Source organism: Oncorhynchus kisutch, linkage group LG17, assembly GCF_002021735.2.
Source record: "Oncorhynchus kisutch isolate 150728-3 linkage group LG17, Okis_V2, whole genome shotgun sequence".
Lineage (NCBI taxonomy): Eukaryota > Metazoa > Chordata > Actinopteri > Salmoniformes > Salmonidae > Oncorhynchus > Oncorhynchus kisutch.
Window position 1 is genome coordinate 31,360,596 of NC_034190.2, and position 11,499 is coordinate 31,372,094.

At 42.9% G+C, this 11,499-nt stretch overlaps 1 protein-coding gene across 1 annotated transcript; it reads left to right on the forward strand.

Annotated features, from left to right (window-relative positions):
* Nucleotides 1–3,834: 3,834 nt before the first annotated feature.
* On the forward strand, nt 3,835–11,265 carry LOC109907448 (uncharacterized). Its single transcript, XM_020505411.2, has 3 exons — nt 3,835–4,236; nt 7,521–7,652; nt 10,412–11,265. Exons 1-3 carry the CDS (start codon nt 4,225–4,227, stop codon nt 10,580–10,582), a joined length of 315 nt encoding a protein of 104 aa, XP_020361000.1. The 5' UTR covers nt 3,835–4,224; the 3' UTR covers nt 10,583–11,265.
* The last annotated feature ends 234 nt before the right edge of the window (nt 11,266–11,499 follow it).

Here is an 11,499-nt window from a genome sequence, read left to right on the forward strand (position 1 = left end):
GGACAACGACAGCATCAGCTCCCGGCATCTCCCGTAGATTAGTCGCAAACAGCCTTGTTATGACCCGTACTCGTGCTCCTGGGTAGCACAGGGTTTTTGGCTTGGGCACCGAGATGTTTCTCACCATAGAGCTGCCGATGATGACAGCTAGTGATGTTGAATGGGCTGCTCTCAGGCAGTCTCGCGGTCTGATGAGGGTGGAAGCTCTGAGGATCTGTGACCGAGGTAGAAGCCACCGAAGAGGGAGACAGAACCAAGGACTAAGACGCAGGTACTTCCGGATCCGATCTGGAATGGGAAGCCCCTAAGGAAGAAGGTGCCGGAACCTCTGGATCCAGTGCAGCAAAGCAGTTTCTGGTCTGTGTCAGGTCCGGAGTTATCATCTCCAAGAAGACTCCCATTGCCAGAGGACGCTTTCTTCGACTTCCACAGCGAGTGACATATCTCCATGGCTGATTGGTTGGGTCGAGAACAGCTCTGTTCTCCAGGGAATGGGGAGACCCCCCTCAGGGATGGATCCTTGCTGAGTACCGGCCAGTCGGCTGTGGAGAGCCGACACGGCGGCGACATTTCCACCAGACCAGAGCAGTGTCGGGCTACTGGGGTGGAAGAAAAACAAAGTAGGGGGGCGTTGTTTCCCCAGTAGTTTATGTAGGTTTTCTACCTGCTTGAGTAGCCACTTTTCCCCTGTGGTCCTCCTTAAGGAAGCAGTTGCCACATTGAAAGTCAACGGGGTCCACATTGTCCCAGAACAAAGGGAAGTAAACACAGCTCCTGCAGTGCTGGAAACATTCAATAGTGACTTCCATTTGAGACCGCCGAGCCAGCTAGGCAAGCTGGGCTTCCGTGTCTCTCCCCCTATGCGGAATTTGTCAGAATCCCGGGACAGACAGCAGCGCGTACAGAAACTAAGCCCAAAAGAGCCGCAGGATCCAAAATAAAATAAAAACACTGTCAACTTTACAAAAACAATCAACCGAGATATCTCGTTCAACAACAAACATACGTCACGCTCAGATGACGCCACTAGGTTGTGTGTTTCTGCTGGTCAGAGGGAGCAGGTGCTCCGCATCGAACCACTGGGGACAAGAGATGTCAATTGTTTTGCTCTCAAGAAAAGGGTGCCATTGAAATGAGTGATTACTGGGGTAGTGGTAAATGTGGAAGTGGACCAACTGAAAGGGAAGATTCCTGATGTTTGTGATGCTCATTGTTTGAGCGACGCAGACAGGGTGGCATGAGCAGTGAAACAGAAGAGTCGTTGTCTATTCTTTTGAGTTTTGGTGTTGAGTCTTTGCCCGACAAAGTGATGTTAGGATATATAAGTTATCCCATACAAGCTTTTGTGCCGAATTCATTACGTTAATACAGGTGTCAAGTTTCTGGGGATGTGGCACCAGTTTGCAGGAGGGAGGTTCCTAGGTGTTAGAAGTGCACAAAAGGGCATGAGACAAAGGTATGTGTGGCATTGGGGAAAGTAGTGGTATGTGTAGAGGTGCCCATGGGGCTGGGAATCAGAAATGTCTGGTGAGAGAGAGGCAGGTTGAGGTTACCATGGATAGAGTAGTGAAGAAAGTAGAGGAAGATGGGCCACGGGGGAGGGATCCTGAGAGGAGTGGTGTGAGTTGTAGATCTGTAACAGTACAGAGAGATTGGCCAACAAGTGATATATGCTTCAGTAAGATTGGGTTTTTAGCATTTATAGCAATGTTTACTGTACTGTACTGCAGGCATGGAACGTAAGTCACAGAAAATTAAGGTTGTGTTGGCAGCTGCTGGGAGTTTATCGCACAAAATCTGCAATGCTTGTATATAGTGAGATGTGCAACAACACGTTTTGAGAACAATGATCAGCAATAGCCAATGAGAGCTCGGCAGATGATGACGTTGTTTCACATCACCCAGAATGTGTAGACTCTCAAGCAGGAGCGATGACTACTAGTATGCGTTCGTACTTGCCTTTAACCAAAGCGTAAAATTGTTACAGCTCTGAAGTTCACAAGCATTATTATTTAACTCAAAATGTTGGCTAGACCGGCCGCGACCGGTAGGTCCGTGGGGCGACGCACAATTGGCCTAGCATCGTCCGGGTTAGGGAGGGCTTGGCCGGTAGGGATATCCTTGTCTCATCGCGCACCAGCGACACCTGTGGCGGGCCGGGCGCAGTGCACGCTAACCAAGGTTGCCAGGTGCACAGTGTTTCCTCCGACACATTGGTGCGGCTGGCTTCCGGGTTGGATGCGCGCAGTGTTAAGAAGCAGTGCGGCTTGGTTTGGTTGTGTATCGGAGGACGCATGACTTTCAACCTTCGTCTCTCCCGAGCCCGTACGGGAGTTGTAGCGATGAGACAAGATAGTAGCTACTAAACAATTGGATACCACGAAATTGGGGAGAAAAAGGGGCAAAAAAAAAAATTGGGCAAAAAAAAAAAAAAATGTTGGCTAGGTATTTCAACTCAGTATGGCAAGCATGAATGTTTGACTGAAAGTTTATGACGCTGGTTTGAGCCACAGCTCGTAGCTACATGAAATCTAATCACATCATTGTTTTTGCGAGACAGTGTGATATCGAGAATCCTCATGACTAAGTGAAGAATCATGTAGTGTGTAACCACCGTCTGTGCCACATCGGTTAGTGTGCACACCACTACGTTGGCAACACAAAAGAAAATATAGGAAAGACGGACAATTAATGTGAGAGGCTCAGCGATGTTAGGATTTTGAAAGTCGTGTAGTGTCCACCCGGCTCGCCGATCCTGTGGCTTCGAAAATGTGGACGTGGATTCTGTTTTTTCTGGAAGACAGCGAAGAGGAGTGGCAAGAGAGCAGGACATCGGAAGCTCTGGATGGGAGGACACGCCCATCTCCCCAGGGATATAAGTCGCTCCAGAACCCACTTGTGAAACCAAGCAGCTGCACATTCTGAGGACACATGAACCGTTTTACCGGGGACGCTATTTGATTATGACATGAATTCGTTTTTACAATCATATGTTTTTCAAAATTCAAAAGGCACTTGCACATCTAACGAAGGCCATGAGGCCGATATGTAAAGCTTATTAAAGAGCAGTGATACTATCAACAGCAGTGTGCAGGTTTCTTCTACAATCCTATGTTGAACAGGGGTGGGTGGTAGTGCGAAGCAATGGGTTAGGACCAATGATAAACCCTGTTTTGCTGATGCTATGTATTGGCCATTGTTGAGAGGCTTTGAAGCCACCGGTTGGCCACATTGGCACCCCCCAGTTGGAACAATCCTGCATAGGAATGACATGTAATGTAGTGAAGTAAAAGTAGTCAAGAATATAAATAGTAAAGTGAAGTACAGATACCTAAAAAACTACTTCAAGTTGTACTTTAATGTATTTTTTACTTAAGTACTTTACACCACTGACATTGGGGTAGCATAATGAAGATCCTGGTTGACTAGTTTTTATGTAAAATAGTAGGCCTATGACAATATCGAGTGTACCCACCTCTCTGTCAAAAGTCCTAAATCCGTCTTTCAAGAATGTGCTCGTGCCTGTTCATTGTGCGCGCATTGCTTTTTGGTTTCGCATATCCTTATCAAACTCAGATGACTGTTAAAATGAATGTAGGCCTAATAGAAATTGGAATGGACAATTACAAACGACTTTTATTATAAACGACCTCGAAAAAAACTTGCCCATGCATGGTTCATAAAATAAATATATTATTTTGGGTGGATATTCAAAGCTTTACAGAAACTGCAGAAAATATGTATCCCAATATGAGAGGTTAAAAATTGCGCCAATGAAGAAGAAAAACCCCAGCCTAAACTTGCAGACTGTTCCAACTTCTGCTAAATGTTTCCAGATGTTGATTGAAGCACTCTCGGGCTCTATTCCTGAATAGCCTACATTTTACATGCACAACTATGTAAACTACGTAGAATACATTAAAACAATAATGGTTAATAGAAGGTCGGTAGGCCGATATATGACTGCGTGTAAATTCGCTGCCTCCTGAAGGTTACAGTTCCAATGTATCGGGTTAGACAGTGCACTTTAATTTCCCCCACAGCTTTCCCCGACTGACACGGAAGGTGGAATCCAGTTACATGTTTTTTCCTTGAGTGGGAGGATTTAGGAATCTTGCCAATATGTGACTGAAGCAATGGAACGCTGAGCAAGAAAAGTAACAATTAGTGAACGTCGCAGTGAGAAAACTTTACTTTGAAAAAGGACAGCACAACACGATCCAAATGGCAGAACAGGTAGGTCTACTATATCATTTTAATATCAACACTTGTCGAAACGTTGCACTTGAAGAGATGGTGTCTTTACTCATCTTAGAAGCAAGTAATGGAGCATTCTTTTGGTGCATCGAATGGGGCATTATTTGGGGGATAACTTCCCCCACACTTTTAGGCGTCGTTCTGGTTATCTTTGGAAGTGGCACATATGTAGTTGAACCAAAATTCCATAGACATTATGCTATCCAATTTATATCATGACATATTCTATTAGATCATATTAAAATAGTCCAAGCCCTGTCTAAACCGGGGAGTTCTACTAAGCTATATAGCATTGTTTTAAGAAGGTCAAGGATAATTTTGTTATTTCATTTAGAATTTTAAGACCCCTTGAAGTATCAAAAAATTATATTTAAAAAAATGATCAAAAATTGTATTTAGCCTTACTGCTATTGGCCCATACAAACGCCTTGAATAACAGATGCACTCCATGGAACAACAGTCCCCAAAATATTATCAAAAGGAGTTTGTTCTTAAGTGTCTGTCATATATCTTAGAGATATAAGAAAGATCAGGATTTTTTATTTTTATACATGTATTTAACCCCTTATTTTTGGCACTAAACAGTCTCCTTATATACTTCCATTCATTTGTTCAACTGGGGACCTTCAGACGAATCTTGTGAGGCCTGTGGGCATCCTAGAGCAAAACACAGAGGAGTCATATTAGTGTGTAGCCCAAACTGTTCGGATGCTACAGAGGATTTTGTGAGAAATCATGGGATGTCTCAGGGTCTGACAAACACCGCTCTAGCTCTGTCACCTTTTCACTGCAGATGTCTCAGGGTCTGACAAACATCGCTCTAGCTCTGTCACGTTTTCACTGCAGATGTCTCAGGGTCTGACAAACACCGCTCTAGCTCTGTCACCTCTTCACTGCAGATGCGGAAGTGCGTCAAAAGCGGATGAGGTGGATTGAGACGTATCCAATGCAAAAACTTTTTTTTTAAATGGATATCTCTAGCACACGTAGAACAATGAGACAGATATTTCACCGGATGTATGAATGTGAAGCATCCACTTGGCTTCTCCACTCACTTCCAAATATGGTGGTGAAAGGAAGCCCAGTGGCCGGCAGTGGGAGAAGATTGAACGAGATGGATTTTGGCCGACATTCTGAAAACCTTCTCATCGATGAAACATTTGATCTCAATACAGTTTTCTGTTCCCTGTTTTCTGTTAGGAACATAGTGGACTAAGTTTTGTAGACTTTACCCTTTGCAAAAGTAAAAAACAAGTTATTGCACACGCACACTTCCCAGTGTCAACGTTCCCTAACTGAAATATGCAGATGTTTGCTAGAATGCGCCAATAGGATCTTGCTAGCTCGTGGTTGGCTCTGCCCACCTCTTTGCTTGTTCTGCCCACTATGACTAATTTGTTCCCATTGGAAATGATAGGCTGTGGTCAATCTTGGTTTAGTTATGAACTAAAATTGTCTCTAACTTAAACTGACAGATTTAGCTTTTGTATTTTTTATTCTGCTAATTCGATTTCCGTGGGGAGCGGACATCGAGTTAAATCCTATTGGCGCGTTTGCATATAGCCTACTTTCCTTGCACTCTTGCCAGCTTAACGTGAGTTTATATCATTTCAATGCACTGATCAGTGTGCATGCTTGGACAGCAGAGAATAATGGACCATGACAAATTCATCTAGGCCATATGCTGACTATGGAGCAAGAAGCTATTCTCAGTTGTGTCTAAGGCAGAGAGACTGTGTGGAAATGAAAAGCACTGGGAGTCAATCAGTCCCTTCTCATTCCATCCCCATGGCCTATGACACGGAGACCTTCTTTGGAGATAGACTACTGTGTGAGGGATGACAGCTCGACGAACAGAAAGACAGACAGACAGAATGAGATGCTCACTGTCGGCGAGCAAGCGCCTTACCATTGTTGCCTACTGTATCCATTTTGTGACATTTTTTGGCTGCAGTGAGCTATCTGTGGAAACATCATAAAATGGAGCACTATAGTGGTAGCCTAGGCCTAGTGAGTAAGGCTTTTATTAACTGAAACAACTACATTGTTTCTGGATGTCTCAATGAATTTGGTTTAGCGTTTAGGAGATAGGTAAATAGAGTTTGAAGTCACCACTGATTCCTCTCCCTGTTGCCCAAGGTTATTGTGCATGCCCCAGGCACAGACTGGGACCAGAACTCCAAGGCATTTCTAACACACCGTCCCTTTGAGACCCCCACACCGGCAAATTTTTTCCCTCAAGGCCCCCACACTGGTACACTTTTCCACTTGAGGCCTCCATTATTAGACAGGCCCAATGGGCAAAATATTGACCAGCCCATCTGGCATTTGCCCGAAATGCCAGATGGCCTGTCCCCCCCAGTACACCCTGAAGATAAACAGTGACAGGGAGATCTGTCATAGCTACCCCAACCTGCAGGTATTTCATGTACATTCTCCATGTAGACAAGTTGTCTGAATTTTCCTTCCAATACCAGTAGGCCACTCAGTCTCTCATTACTTAAGCGTACTCCTCCCCACCCAAACCACACATCGCCCACATTTCAATAGCATGTTAAAATATCAATTTGTGACATAGCAAAATTCCTTTAGTTATTTAATGTTTGTGATTTAGGATATACATTTTAAAAGTAGTAGTGAAGTAGTAGTAGTAAAGTAGTATGAAGAAAAACCTGTCAGCTACAATAGATTGTGTGTTTGGTTCTTGGTTTAGAGACAGTATGGAATGATGTTCTTCACAATGACCAAACTAACCTGTGACACAGATTCATATGCCACTGCAAAACTGTCTACTTTTGAATTTTTTTAAGGTGACTTGCAACCTAGAAGTATAACGGTTCTTGTAGGAGTATAACTTTTCACTCAGCATATTATTTCTCACAATTTTTGGTTGACCACTCAGCCTTCCATGACAATGATACTGTGAATGGTGCGATACAAACACAAGTTAAACATCAGAGTGCCATCTTTGCGTAGACTTCGGACACGTGGAGGCATGCAAGATATGCACTTGAGGACGGATGTGAGTGTGTCTGAAAAAATGTTGGTATTTGGGACTAAATTGAGTGGAGGTCTGTACACTTTGGCAAAAACCTGGGGAGCCTGTCTCATGAATGTATTCATTTTCTTTCTTTCGTAATGATCTATTATAATAATAAACTTCACATAATAAACTTCAAAGGACTGTCAGAGGACGCTTTTCTTGTTGCTATATTATTTGATTCCCCCAATCTAACACGCTTTTTTCTCCACCTCTGGCGCAGCACTCAGACCTGGAAAATGCCATCAACACTTTGGTCACAGAGTTCCATGCCGCTGCGGCCAATAATGGTCCCACGCTCCAAGCCCAAGAGTTCAGAGGCCTCCTATCCTCCCAGCTGCCCAACTTAGTTACGGTACGTAAACTGCAACGGCCGGCTAATTTGCTCCCGCCCTTCCCGGCCACACCCATTGAATCTACCAGTAAGGCGTGGCTCTGACTCTTACTGCCCTCCCACTCAGCCCCAAACATACAGTACACACGACCTCCTATGACTCCCAAACAAACACTCAGGAAAAGCTTTGAGGCGTCAATTGCCAGGTTCGATGCAAATCCCAAATTTGCTGTAATATACTGTGTGCTCAGTCACCAATTGAGTTTTAAACATGCTTTACTTGAATCTGACGCCTGCTTTATTTGAATCACTGAAAAGGATAAATGATCTTGCTTTGTCTTCATGTTGGAACTGGTTGCTTAGTTGTCTGAGGCCCAAGCCTGTGTTCCAGGACGAGTCTGAATTTACCAGAGGGTGACAAAGATAGCTATGCTTCTGAAAAAACAGGAAAAGGCCTGTTCAAATAAATGAGCAAGTGAGGAAGGTTCAAGGTTGTTTGCTCATCTAGATGGGGAAAAACAAACGGACAGATAAATAACCGTTTCCATTTTAAACAAAGTAGCAAGAAATATGTCATTGTAATATGACTCCTTGCACCAAGTCGACTTCATCCACCATAAACTCGACAACCAAGTAGAGTATTTCTGCAACACAAAAGTTAGCCACAACAGCTAGGAAATATTTGTTCAACTGTTGAAGTAAATAATATGCTTAACTACCAAGTAAATAGGTTTTTCATTACATCCAGTCTTACACTTATATAAAACCAGAATCTATTTAAAAGAAAAAGTAATGATCACATCATTCAAATGGGATTCCATTGCAAACAGCTCTTTATATTGTCTCAGCTGTAGAGCAGCATTCAGGCCAGGAAATATTTTCCCAAATCAATTTCCTATTGTTTCCAACAGACAGAAAGATCCACAGTGTTTGCATCTACCTGGCTGACAGCTTTATACAATTTCAGAATGAAATTACTGTAGATAAGATTGGCTACCCAGATACTAATATTGATTACCTCATGAATACCAAACAAACGTTGCTACAGTTGTCAGAAGTTTACATACACTTTACATGCACAGAAGTTTACATACACGTTTTTCAACCACACCACAAATGTCTTGTTAACAAACTATAGTTTTGGCAAGTCGGTTAGGACATCTACTTTGTGCACGACAGTAATTTTTCCAACAATTGTTCACACACAGATTATTTCACTTATAATTCACTGTATCACAATTCCAGTGGGTCAGAAATGTACATACACTAAGTTGACTGTGCCTTTAAACAGCTTGGAAAATTCCAGAAAATTATGTCATGGCTTTAGAAGCTTCTGATAGGCTAATTGACATCATTTGAGTCAATTGGAGGTGTACCTGTGGATGTATTTCAAGTCCTACCTTCAAATGCAGTGCCTTTTTGCTTGACATCGTGCCTTTTTGCTTGACACAGTAAAACAAGTCCTATATCTACATAACCTGAAAGGTCGCTCAGCAAGGAAGAAGCCACTACTCCAAAACCGCCATAAAAAAGCAAGACAAAGATCGTACTTTCGGAGAAATGTCCTCTGGTCTAATGAAACAAAAATAGAACTGTTTGGCCATAATGACCATCATTATGTTTGGAGGAAGAGGAGGGAGGCTTGCAAGCCGAAGAACACCATCCCAACCGTGAAGCACGGGGGTGGCAGCATCATGTTGTGGGGGTGCTTTGCTGAAGGAGGGACTGATGCACTTCACAAAATAGACAGCATCATGGGGTAGGAAAATTATGTGGATATATTGAAGCAATATCTCAAGACATCAGTTAAAGCTTGGTCGCAAATGGCTCTTCCAAATGGACAATGACCCCAAGCATACTTCCAAAGTTGTGGCAAAATGGCTTAAGGACAACAAAGTCAAGGTATTGGAGTGGCCATCATAAAGCCCTGACCTCAATCATATAGAACATTTGTGGGCAGAACTGAAAAAGCATGTGTGAGCAACGAGGCCTACAAACCTGACTCAGTTACACCAGCTCTGTCAGGAGGAATGGGCCAAAATTCACCCAACTTATTGTGGGAAGCTTGTGGTAGGCTACCCAAAATGTTTGACCCAAGTTAAACAATTTAAAGGCAATGCTACCAAATACTAATTGAGTGTATGTAAACTTCTGACCCACTGGGAATGTGCTGAAAGAAATAAAAGCTTAAATAAATCAATCTCTCTAATATCATTCTGATATTTCACATTCTTAAAATAAAGTGGTGATCCTAGCTGACCTAAGACAGGGAATTTTTACTTGGATTAAATGTCAGGAATTGTGAAAAACTGAGTTTAAATTTGGCGAAGGTGTATGTAAACTTCCGACTTCAACTGTATATGCAAATACCGATACAAATGAACATGTTCCTTGAACAAGAGCCATGGATCTGTAACCACTAGAGGTTAGCAAAGCCTGAAACATATGACAGTTAGTTGACAAAGTATACTCATGATGTGTTTATTCAGCTGCATACAGTACATTTGAAAAGAGGCCAATAGTGAATTATGAAGTCAAACATGTTGACTGGAGTTATTCAGCTGAATTATTGATACAAGAATTACCGCTGAAGATATTAGTTCTGTTAAGAATAGTAATGTAAGGCACCAATGTTATACGCTCAAAAGTGTAATAGACTAATTGCTAACTTCCTGCTAATTCATGTCTATGCATGATTACCTAATTGCTTAATTAACTGGTTAGTAATTTAAATACCGTGTACATGTAGTGAAGAGTTGTTTTTGTGCTCCCTCCCCCAGACTGGAGCGTCAGAGCAGGGCCTGGGCGAGGTGATGAGACAAATGGGTGTGATGGACGGCGAGGGAATCACCTTCAACCACTTCTGGAGGTTGATCCAGTCACTGGCCACCACACAGCATGGTCTTCGCTGCAGCGAGGAGGTGTCCAAGTGCTCCTGTGTGCTTCTGTGAAGGCCATGCCTTCTGACGGTGGCGTGAGCTAGGGGGAACCAGACAGCCTTATAGTATGCCACCCAGTGTCAGTACCCCTTCTCACCACACTGCTCCCATCCAACCCTGGACACTCACATATTCCTCACCCCTTCCACTACAGGCCTCTTATGTACATTCTCCATGCTTGGTAGTGCTCCATGTCAGCAGTGTTCATCTCTTTGTTCTATGCCACTTGGTTTACAGGATTTTTTTTTGTACTCCCTTAGTGTTATCGGTGGTGTTGTTTCCATCCAAATATCCCTTCTATTGAAATATCCCCATTCTCAAACCCTGAAAGACTTTCCTATAGCCCTACTACCAGTCTAACCACTACAAATAATCCTTAGATGACATATGACCCAAAGTGAAATCAGAAAGCCATGTGCAAGGTTTAGGTGCTAGACAATGAAAACATGTATTTACACACGGCAGTACACGTTAGTGGAAAGCTCATTTGAGCCACCAGTTGTCCACATGCATACAGTACTGGTGTTGCAGAGTGCCCATAGCATGTTTCTTTAAACAATGTTTTCCACCACTGTGGTATTGCAGTTTTGTATTTATATTTTCTAATTCTCTTTATTCTGGCCCATGTGATAACATACTAAAACATGACAAGAAATGATATAATAAAGATCCAAATAAATTGCAACAATGGTGAACTCACCGACAGATACGCATTTTACGAAATACATTTAGTGATAAAACAAAAAAAGAATCATAGACATATTTCAGTGTATTAACTAGGTGTCACGGTTCATGAATCCACTGCCTCTCTTTCTCTTTCTCTCTCTCTCTCTCTCTCTCTCTCTCTCTCTCTCTCTCTCCCGTGTTTGTGTGGGCGTGGTTCCCAATCTCGGCCTGATTGTCTGTGCCAGCTGGAATCACTTATCTTC